At 31.8% G+C, this 11,496-nt stretch overlaps 1 protein-coding gene across 1 annotated transcript; it reads right to left on the bottom strand.

Annotated features, from left to right (window-relative positions):
- Positions 1 to 2,299: 2,299 nt before the first annotated feature.
- LOC11432822 (two-on-two hemoglobin-3) lies at positions 2,300 to 5,686 on the bottom strand. The gene is made up of 4 exons (XM_003588523.4): positions 5,380 to 5,686; positions 5,148 to 5,281; positions 2,799 to 2,943; positions 2,300 to 2,713 (listed from the first exon to the last, which is right to left on the bottom strand). Exons 1-4 carry the CDS (start codon positions 5,514 to 5,516, stop codon positions 2,620 to 2,622), a joined length of 510 nt encoding a protein of 169 aa, XP_003588571.2. The 5' UTR covers positions 5,517 to 5,686; the 3' UTR covers positions 2,300 to 2,619.
- Positions 5,687 to 11,496: the final 5,810 nt, after the last annotated feature.

Raw genomic sequence — 11,496 nt, 5'->3', positions numbered from 1 at the left:
TTTTTGTATGCTAATTATAATTCTTTTCTTTTTTGTTTTTCTTGGGTATTAGTAGAAAACATCTTCTTTTTTTTTTTGACACAATCAGGTATTAGTAGTAGAAAATACGATAGTATTTTTTTAGTTAAATATGTTCTTTTTTCTATAAATATGTTTACCTAATTGATATAGTTTTTTTCTTGAATTTTACCTAAAGGATGCCTCATTTTGATATAGTTTTTTTCTTTTAATTTCATCATTCATTTAAATTATCTTATTCGAAAAATAATTCATTTTTTAAAATAATATCTATACCAATTTCATAATATTTTTATTCGATAAATAATTCATTTTTTAAAATATCTATACCAATTTTTTTAGATAAAATATCTATACTTATATATAAACAAAATATCAAGTTTTGATATGACAATTTCTTCTTCCAATTTTATTACTTGTTTAACCTGTTTTATTTGAATTTTGATCCTTTTTTTACCTAATCAAATAACTGAGTTGTTTTAAATGTCTACGTAACTTCGTAAATATTTTTTTTTGTAATGCTGCAATTTGTAGCTTCTCTATATACACGATGAAGCTACCTTGAATTGTGAGAAAGAGTGGACAAACACCAAAATAAATAACAATTACGAGTCTTTGGTAAAGAAAGATAGAAAACAGCTCTAACAAAAAAAGTACTTGATACTTGAAAAAATTTGTAACTCACCCGAACCCTGACCTCATTATATGTACTTGATAAAATTTATTGCAAGGATGCATATTCAATTCATTATATGTACTTTATGCTTTTAAGGTCGAAAATATCACTTCATCAATTTGAATTTCAAAAGTCTCCTCCAACTTCAAAAGAGAAGCATCCAACCATTTCTCTAAGTTTACCTTGGAACATCATTTACAACTACACGCACGAATTCAGGTTTCAAAGTTATCTAAGTCTAACATCCAAATTACTTTCATTTCGTATCATTGTCTTTGCTCCTTTTTTTGGCAAAATATTTGCTCCCCCTTTTTAAATTCAACATAAAATTAAAAATAAAATATTAATATTGAATAATGAGAAAGAAAATACCCATCCCCTTCTTTCACTTTTTTTTTGTTGGTCAAATAGCCGCTAGAATTCACCTTATAAGGTGAATAAGTGGGGTGTTCGGGGTTCGAACTCTGACCCCTACATATAACAATCAAGATTAATTGAGATTGTGTTTCCTACAACGACTATTTGATTTTAATGGTGAAGTAGTTGAAATGCAGTCGTCACTAAGAAGCAAACAAAAGCCCTAACTCTAAATTGCTAAAAAGTCATGCTTGTTGTGCTACTTGTCTAACACTTCAAATTTAAATTAAAAAAATACAATAGTGCTGGAAAAGTTACAGTTAGGATGCAAAAATAAGGTAAGTGTGTGTCACTGTGTGGCTATCATAGTTTTCGTTTCATCGTAGGATACATTATAACATAATTTAACACTCATTCCCACCGTTTACTCGTGCTGATTTTTTATTGCGACATGACAAAAAAAAAAATATAATAGTGCTTGAAAAGGTACAGTAGGGTTGTGAGGGGTATTTGCTCTTCTACCTTTTGTTTTTGCTGAGTTAACTCACGCTGAAAAATGTTCAGCGTGAGTTAACTCAAGTTGAAAAAAAACGAGTGTGAGTTAAGGGAATGAACAATCTCCGTAGAAGAATGGCACGCTAGGCCACCCTCCCCACTCCCCTTGTGCGTGTGTGTGGCCGCTAGGCCACTAGTCTATTAAAACAAAAAGGTTCTTCAATTGAGAGAACAAAATCTGGAGGACGTAGAGTGATGGCTTTTACTTTTGCACAACCATGGATAAAATGGATAAGAATCAAGAATTAAGGGAGCAAACATTATTAATTTTTTCTTAAGATTTATCAATCCTAAAATAGTGTTGCAATTGCTTATGTGCACCTAAATGTAACAACAATTCTGGACTTGCTTTGAACATGAAGATGATGAACTTTAATTGAGTTTTTTTATAATAAAAAACGAATGAAAAAATAAAATATTTTACCAAGGGTCTAGTTGGTCATGCCATGTATGCGGTTTAACAACACGTCAGCACCATAATATATCACACATTCACACGTCATCATTCTTTAATGGGAAAAAAATTAAAAAAGATAATGGTGCAAACATTATGAAACATGAACCATTTTGGTGAGAGAAAAAAAGACTAATTCGTTTCAATAAAATAAACTGCAAGAAGGTTTAACATTGTACCAAAGCAGGCACATTTAGCAGTGCAGTCTGCTATAGCCTTATTTCATAAATAAACTGTAGTTGGAGAATGTTATAGATTGTATATTTATTTTCGGACTATAAAATGACTGAAGTGTATTTTTCTTTTTTTGGCCAGTCACATGAAGTATATTGTTAGTGGGAACACTTTTGAAAGTATTTTCAGATTGTTACATAGTCATGGATAGATAGACATATAGACGTTCAATCTTGACCAAAAGCTGGGACCGATATACAGGTAAATTATGGAATCAAAATGATAGGCTGGTGCAAGGAGACAAAACCAACAGACAGACGACAAGATCATTGAAAGTTAAAATAATAAGACAACAAACAAAAGAAAACTTATAAAGTTTTGTTAATCATGAATTGTCTTTTCCAGCTGCATGCTTGCATGGTATCTGTTGGTTTGGATTCTTTAGCTCATCACCAGCCACCAAAAAGTATGCAGTGTGCCTGAAAAAACAAGAGCATTGTGATGTTAATTGTTATCACAGGTAACCATTTACCTGGAAGTTTCAGTTTAAGTAAGAAAATAAACCTGAAGAAGTTCATCATTTTGATCTTTGAGTCATCATCTATATCTGGAGTAGTGTCCAATGCTAGTTGCATGTGATGTAACCACCTCTCCGCAGCTTGATGTGTGACTGGAAATGGTTGATGTCGACCAATTAGAGCAGGATGACCTGCCATATATCAAGGAAGGAACAAAGGTTCAACGTTCGAACTTCATAAGTCAGTTGATGAATAGAACCAGCAAGTTCCAACCAGGATGAATGAGACCAATACACAACTTTTTGCACATATCTAATGATCATTTTGTCTTTTTTTATGTATGACATTAAGTTTCAATTATTTATTTTCCAACAATCTGCTTTTGGCCGGGAAAAAAAAAGGATTCAAGCATCCCTTTAAAATAGAAGGACAGAGAACATATGTGATTAATGGATGGAATTGCAAACGATTATTACAGAAACTTCACAATCATGTAAACGTTTTTATCAGTATCTCAGTTAACAAGTTGCTTCAACTCATCTGGTGCAGCTTTAATCATGATGGATTTCGATACTAACTTTTCTCTAGTAATAGGACATGGTATTAGTTTGGAATAACTTATAGAAGCTTCTCAATTAAGATAAGTTAATGTTTCTTTACTTACAAAAAAAAGTTCAGAGTTGTGACTGTTCATAGAAAAGTTAAATGAGAGTTGTTTTAATTTATACTAGAAGCTGCTAACAACTAGATTATTCTTTTAATCGAGTATTTGTAGAGAAGATTATCCAAACTCACTTATTATAAAGAAAAGGACATCTTATCACTCAAGAACCCACCACAACTGATGGGGGATCCACTAGTAGTTATAGTTATTGGCAATTGCTAGGGTGGAGAAGTGTCCCATGTGATCTACAGTGGACTAATGTTTGAGAATCGTTCAAAACTTTGACAACAACCAACATCATCAACTTTAAGTAGAAGTTCAGAATCCTCCACGTCTTTATAACATTTTTCAAACATTGATCATCAACTTACCCATTCTATAAGCCGCTGTAGTTATCACATTAAAAGAAAACTGAGTTTTTCTCTCTATAATAGTTCGTGAGCACTAAAGTTTTATACCGGGCACCAAAGTTTTTTTTAGATAACTTACATAATATGAAAGCGAACTTCACTAGAACAGTCTACATTTGCCATATTCTCTAGCTTACTCTTTCAATAACTGCTCTAGCAGAGCAACTATTTGACACATCTCTACATATTTTGTTTAGAAAACATCATTTGAGGATAGCTATAGGCTATAGCATGGGTTTTGAAACTCCTAATTAACATCCCATCAGCATAGAAATTTTATACAGAAAGAAACAACATCATCACTTGGCATTATACAACGATATCTCATTCATTCTTCCCATCAAGAACAATTCGTTTAAGTAATACAGTAGTCAAACTCAGTCCAATAAACTTCTGGTTCAAAGACTGGCACTATCACCCAACACTACAATAGTGACTTACGCTACGGACCATCCTCATCCTCATCCTAACGAGTGTGACGGTGACCTAATTGGTATATGTCGATAGCAGAAGCTCATGGTCTCATCCTAAGAAGTGTGATGGTGAGCTAATTGGTACCAATGCCTCAAAAGTCAACTAATTTTCTTTTGTATTTACGAGCCAGCACTGATGAAGTAATCGTTGAACTCATGAGAACAAAGATGACCATGAGCTTTTGCTTCCAAGGGCCAACATCGATCGTATTTGGTATCTCTGTCTGGTATTTCGAATGATTTTTAAATGTTGGTCCACTATAGACTATTTATCAACATAATGCACCGTAGAATCAGGTGTCAATTTAGTCCCAAAAATTATATCAATGTAATCGAAAATTTTCAATATCTAGATCATTCTAGAATTTCAATATTTAAATAATCAAATTGACCAACTATGCAATTTCAAACACTAAACTAGTGATTCACTTCTTCAAAACCTTACAAATTTCAATACAAGCGCAGTCAATTACAAACTATAGAAAATACTTTTAACCATTAGAAATGTTTAGATTCAGCCTCAAATACAAAAGTATAATATAAGCTCTGAAGCACATACACAGACACGAACACCCAACACAGTCATTAACATGTCAATACCGATAATAATTTGAGAAAATAACATAATGCAATCACATTTGTCGTTGTAAGACAGTGACCCATGCCAGACACTAGACATGCCTTCTATCGTAAGGTGTTAGTGTCAACCTCAAATACAAAAGTATGATATGAAGCTATGAAGCACGGACACAGACACAGACACACTGTAATCACATATGTCACCGACACGTGTCATACACCAAACATGCATTCGTGTCACTGCAATACAGGAGCAACAAAAAAAGTACCTCTTCTCTGAGAAAAAAGCGGAGGCCCTCCCATTCTTTGCACAAAGAATTCATACTGATTCTGAATAGCTTCTTCTTTCTTAGAATTTGCAAATATGGAACGAAACCATTCTTCTTCTTCATCATCATAAACCCTTCCAAACATATTAAAAATAAACTAAGTATTATTTTTGCAATTAATTAATGTACAAAATTGAATAATAATAATTGTATACAAAATGATTGAATATACCTATTGTAAAAATTGGTGGAGAGGTTAATGAAAGTTTGAAGACCAAGTTTCTGGAAGAGATTGGTTTCATCGATGGAGAAAGCTTCATCTGTTGAAACTCCGCTCCATTCTGAAGCTTTCTGTTGAAGACTCTGCATCGTTAAAAACGGCACTGTGTTTTGAATAAAACGGCGATGAAATGTGCGTGATTTATTTATAGGGATTGTGGTGTTCGCGTGGATTGCACGAGAGAAAGAATTTGATACTGTGGGCGCTGATTCTGTTTTGCTTTGCTTTGAGAAATGAGGTAACAGTGTCGATGCTATTTACACATTTTTAACCCATTTGTTTCTTTTTCTTTTGACTCGTATACCATTGGTCGCTCGGAGTATTTTTTATATTTTTGTGTGAACGATAAATTAAGGGCATCTCCAAATTCACCAATCACCACTACATAACTAAAAAATAATAGAGTAATAGTTTATACATGGATGAAATTTTATGAGAAAAAACTAAACTAAACAAATTGTTCGGAAAAATTGAGTTTGAATTTTAAGTGAAATAATTATTAGTCAGCTATATTTAATTCATAAGATGAACTTCCAACTATTTGAGCCTTGGTTTTCAAGGGTCTAACAACAACAAAAATTAAAAAATATGAGAAGAATTTAGATTTTTTTTCTCAAATGTTGTGAGCATTAAATCGAGTTGTTTTTGTCAAATAGTTTAGTTGTTAGATTTTTTTTTTAAAGTGAATAAATTTAAAATTGAGAGTTCAAATTCAGATCCCACATATTTCAATAAATTGTCCTACTAGTTGAGTTATATTACTGGAACATTAAATGGTTGGTTAAACTAAAATAAATCAAATTACACTCTAGTGGTTAATGAGTTTAACTAATGACGAAATATTCAAGATAATTTAAGTTCAATCTTTTAGTAGAACAATTTGTTGTTAGACTTTACTTATCTTAACGTCAAACTCTTGATTATCAGAGTTTCTTTCCCTTGAAAAACTTTTTCTTAGGGACTTTCCTTAAAAACTGAAATGTTAACATAAAAAAAAGAATAAATCAAGTCAAACTCAAAATGTTTTGGGTAACAAAATTATGATTTTGAATATGCTATTTGAGTTTAAGAAATAAAATTGTTAACTTGTTATTTTTATAAATATAGGTGGAGACTTAAGACTTTTATATGAAATTCCTTTTATATGTGAACTTGATTTTTCACAAGAGTATCTGAGTTTCTTTTCCCCTTACTATTGTCACTTGTTAGATATCACAAATTGCTCACAATATATAAAATCCAAAGGGAAAAATCAAGATGTTAGAGTTAAATTAATACCTCAAGAGGAAAAGGATATGGGATTTAACACTCTCTTTTGTGTTGAAAGTGAGGGAAAAAAAATTGAAATTAATCAATTATTTAAAAAGAATTCATACATATATACATATGTTCTTACATCTTTTAATCATAAACTAATTCAACAAATGTCTTCGTGGTAAGATCCTAGATGGGTCAGCATACCTAGAAGAGAAAGAACGAGGGAGATTATCAGGCTCCATCCACCCACTTCCTTTATCAAAGTTCATTGAGTATGATTCTTCATCATAAATACCTTCTATTGTTGGAGTTGAGCCAAAGATTTTCTTCTTGTCTCTCTTAAGTTTTTTCCAAACTTTTTGCCACACTGGTTTTGTCCCATCATGGTAGCTTTGATAGTGTGGTTTTGTGTAGCTTCTACCTAATCTTATGGTTTGAGTTGTTGAATTACTTGAACCAAATCTTTGCTTCTTCAAATCCATTTGTAGGGAGTTGTACTCAAGTTTCTTCCAATCCTTAAACTTTGTTTGATAAATTTCCAATCCTTAACCTTTTAAAGCAATTATTAGCATGTGGCAAGTCGTATGAAATTATAATGCATGTATAGTGTCTTTAATAAGCAGATCAATTTATAGATTTTTGAAGTTTGGGGACCATGAGGAAAGATAGTGGATGGATTCATTAGCCTCCTATTTAGGCTTTTCTTTTGAAACGAGTCACTGACTATGTCCCACTTTTGGATGAGCTTAATGCTTATAAACTAATACAACAAAATTCTTTTATTGACTAGAATATAACAAAATTCTTAGTGAAGAAAATACAAATTGTAATGATATTAATATTAACAAAAAAATCCAATAAATAATTTAAAATGCATTAAAATATTAATAATAGTAGAACAAAATTGATTGTGGCTTTTAATTAATTATTTTTGTAGGCACCCTTTTCATAAATAAAAAATGAATTAATTTATTTTTCTTTTGGAGCTAGCAAGTGATTGAGATGGCAGCTTACAAGTGTCTCAACTCAACCTTTGCCAAATGTGTCAAACTAAGACAGCCGAAAGAGTCAGTCATCCTTATTAGCCGCCTACGGCCTATCTCTCTTTACACTGTGCTCCTTTGGATGTGAGAGCATTAATTAATTTCAAGTTCATTTTATGTGTAACCAATTTTTTTTGCTAGTGCTGACTACTATTAGTTATTACTCACGAACACTATATAATACCAATACCAATTAATAACTGGTGGCTCATTTACTATTCTTTCCATTTTTGGCATCACGAATCTTTCTGATATTACTACCTCCGTTCCTTTTTAATTGTCACATTTTGATATTTTACACAAACCAAAACAATCAACAATTGATACTACTTTTGATGCAATAAACTATACTTTTACTATAATGATCTTATTCATTTAATATCTCATTTCATATATTTCTCTCTCCGCAATAAATAACTAACGACAATATTGGTAAAACAACATTTAATGTTACATTGAACTTTGAAAGTAACAGTTAAATAAAAATAATTTTTTTTTTCAAAAGTGACACTTAAAAAGGAACGGAAGGAGTATTAGATTAGGGGGAGATATATTTTTAAGCTTCCTTGAAAAGTAGTTGGGTGTTGCTTCATATAAATGGTTAGCAATTGAAAGCAATTTCCACATAACTATTAAACACGTGTATGTTTAATTTTTTCATATAGACTATTTTACAAAATTGCTTAACCAATTCGTCAAGGATGGCATACAATGTTTAAACAAGGCTATTGCCGTAATGAGAAAAGGTTAGACTTTTTCTTCGAGTAAATAGTCAATTTTCTCCTGAAATTGTAAGTTTCATCAATTATCCTCATGAAATTAACAAAATTTCAATTACCCCCTAAAATTTAACAACGTTAGTTAATTTACCCCATCCGTCAAGTTTTTCTGTTAGTGAACATGACGTTTTACAAATACTCCCCTAAAGTTTTGCACTTATGTGCAAAATTCCCCCCAAACTTAAAAATTTATATTATATTTTTCTTAAAAACAAACAATTAATAGTTAAATATTAAAGCTAACTATTAATTTTTGAGTTTGGAAAAACTACATACATATATAAATCAAAATAGGGAAAAATGTGTATTTTTAAAGTGACAATAATGGTTATTTCTAATAGAAAAATTATTATTTTTAGAGGTTTATAAACAAATTAATAATCAGATTTAAATTTATATTTTCTCCTTCACCATCTTAGTCTTTTAACTCCTCCAACTCCTTCAACAATTTGCTCAAACCATTTAAACTACACAACCCCCAATATTAATCCACAAATCATCTCATTATTGTCACTTTAAAAAATACATATTTTTCCCTATTTTGGAGCCTATTTTGATGTATATATGCATGTAGTTTTCCAAAATTAATAGTTAGTTTTAATATTTAACTATTAATTATTTGTTTTTAAGAAAAAAATAATATAAATTTTTAAGTTTGAGGGACTTTTTGCACATAATTGCAAAACTTCAGGGGGGTATTTGCAAAAGTCATGTTCACTAACAGAAAAATTTGACGGAGAGGGTAAATTGACTAACGTTGTGAAATTTCAAGGGGTAATTGAAGTTTTGTTAATTTCAGGAAATAATTGATAAAACTTATAATTTCAGAGGGAAATTGACTATTTACTCCTTTTTCTTCACATAAGACGAACCATAATTTCACGTCATGATTTGCAAAGACAAAAGGAAAAAGTACAAACGTAGGCATTAAAATTTCTTTTGTCTAATGTTCGAATAAATAGTTACAGTATTATCTTTTTTAAAAAAAAATACAGTATTATCTATTTATGGAACTAGCTTCGACTTGTTTTAAATTATACTTACTTATTACATAAAGATCCTTGATGTCAATCTATATGGTGTTACAATTACTGTGGTAGGTACGAAAATGTGACATCTTTCCGTCACCTGAGATGAACCGTGATCTGTGTCATATTTAAGAAAGTACATACATTCCACATGTGCCATTGCCAAGTAAATCACAGAATTCTAGCAAAACCTGGGGCATGTAAAGTGTAAACCATGACCCAGGGTGATATACGACATAGTTTTGTGAATTTTGTTATTTCTAACTTAGAGTGATATACGACATTTAAAGGGCCACATAATGACAAACCAACAATATATATGGTATAATTAACATAAATTAAACCACCAGCTCATTTTCCCAGAATAGGCCATGCATCAAACCTAAGCACATAAATCTGACTTCAAAAATAATTCTAACTTGCATCATAGTATACCACAGCAATTCATTAAAGGAATAGGTTGAATCAAAGAAATAGGGTGAGATTCTGACAATTAACACACACACCAGACTTTTTTTTTTTGAAGTAACACACACACCAGAAATGTTCATATAAGATGCTACACTCTTTTATTGATGGATTGGCAGCTAATTAACAATATTTACATGTATATTCGATCAAAATTATACATTGCCCTTGATGCACAAGATATTCCAACCTCACGTAAACAACAAACAGATCCTACAAATTTTTTAAACAAAAAAACAGATCAACAAGCAAAATAAGCCAAGGAAGCATGAAAAGAAGTGTTTTTCACTACAAACAACCCTTGAAACTTAGCATGAGAGTCAAGTTACTAAAACAATTGCATTATTCCATACCAAGTATTTCCTATAAATACACATTTCAAAAAAGCACATAAACCACCAAATTCAATATAGAAAACCAACATTTTGAGAAAATCATCAATTGATTAACAAAGATGGCCTCAACTCAATCCGACAACTCTCCCATAATTATAGTAGTTGTGGTCGTCTGTGCTGGGGGCCTTGCCTTGCTTTCTTTGTTTACTTTTGTACTATTTTGCTGCTTTCAGAAAAGGAAAGAGAAGAAGACACAAGAAACCGATATCATACACATCGATGAGCATAAAAAGGGCAAGGAAACCATTGTACCTGGTCCTTTTGGACAACAAGCAGTAGTTATATCAGTTGAAGATGATGTGCATGTAGATGAATCAAAGAAGAGTAAGAAACTCGGTCATGGTTTACATGCGAATGATGCCAAATCATCCTCAGCTATCATACATATCGATGAGCATAAAAAGGGCAAGGAAACCATTGTACCTGGTCCTTTTGGACAACAAGCAGTAGTTATATCAGTTGAAGATGATGTGCATGTAGATGAATCAAAGAAGAGTAAGAAACTCGGTCATGGTTTACATGCGAATGATGCCAAATCATCCTCAGCTATCATACATATCGATGAGCATAAAAAGGGCAAGGAAACCATTGTACCTGGTCCTTTTGGACAACAAGCAGTAGTTATATCAGTTGAAGATGATGTGCATGTAGATGAATCAAAGAAGAGTAAGAAACTCGGTCATGGTTTACATGCGAATGATGCCAAATCATCCTCAGCTATCATACATATCGATGAGCATAAAAAGGGCATGGAAACCATTGCACCTGGTCCTTTCGGACAACAAGCAGTAGCTATATCAGTTGAAGATGATGTGCATGTAGATGAATCAAAGAAGAGTGAGAAACTCGGTCATGGTTTACATGCCAAATCATCCTCAGCCGAAGCAAATCATCACAATTCTAACAGCCTAGAGGTTGGAACTTCTCATGGTCACCATCACCAGCTTGAGAACAAGTCCTGATGGAAGAATTGTGTAAATTCCCATAGAAACTATTATTATGCTCGTACATGGACTCCCAACAAATATGTAAATTCACCTAAAATACTTCAACGAATGTACAGTCATTATTTGTTTTTCTTATGTATTTCTTTTTTTTC

This window comes from Medicago truncatula, chromosome 1 (assembly GCF_003473485.1).
Source record: "Medicago truncatula cultivar Jemalong A17 chromosome 1, MtrunA17r5.0-ANR, whole genome shotgun sequence".
NCBI classification, from domain to species: Eukaryota; Viridiplantae; Streptophyta; class Magnoliopsida; order Fabales; family Fabaceae; genus Medicago; species Medicago truncatula.
The sequence above is the reverse complement of the archived record's forward strand: the minus strand, read 5'-3'. Positions and strand labels throughout refer to the sequence as shown.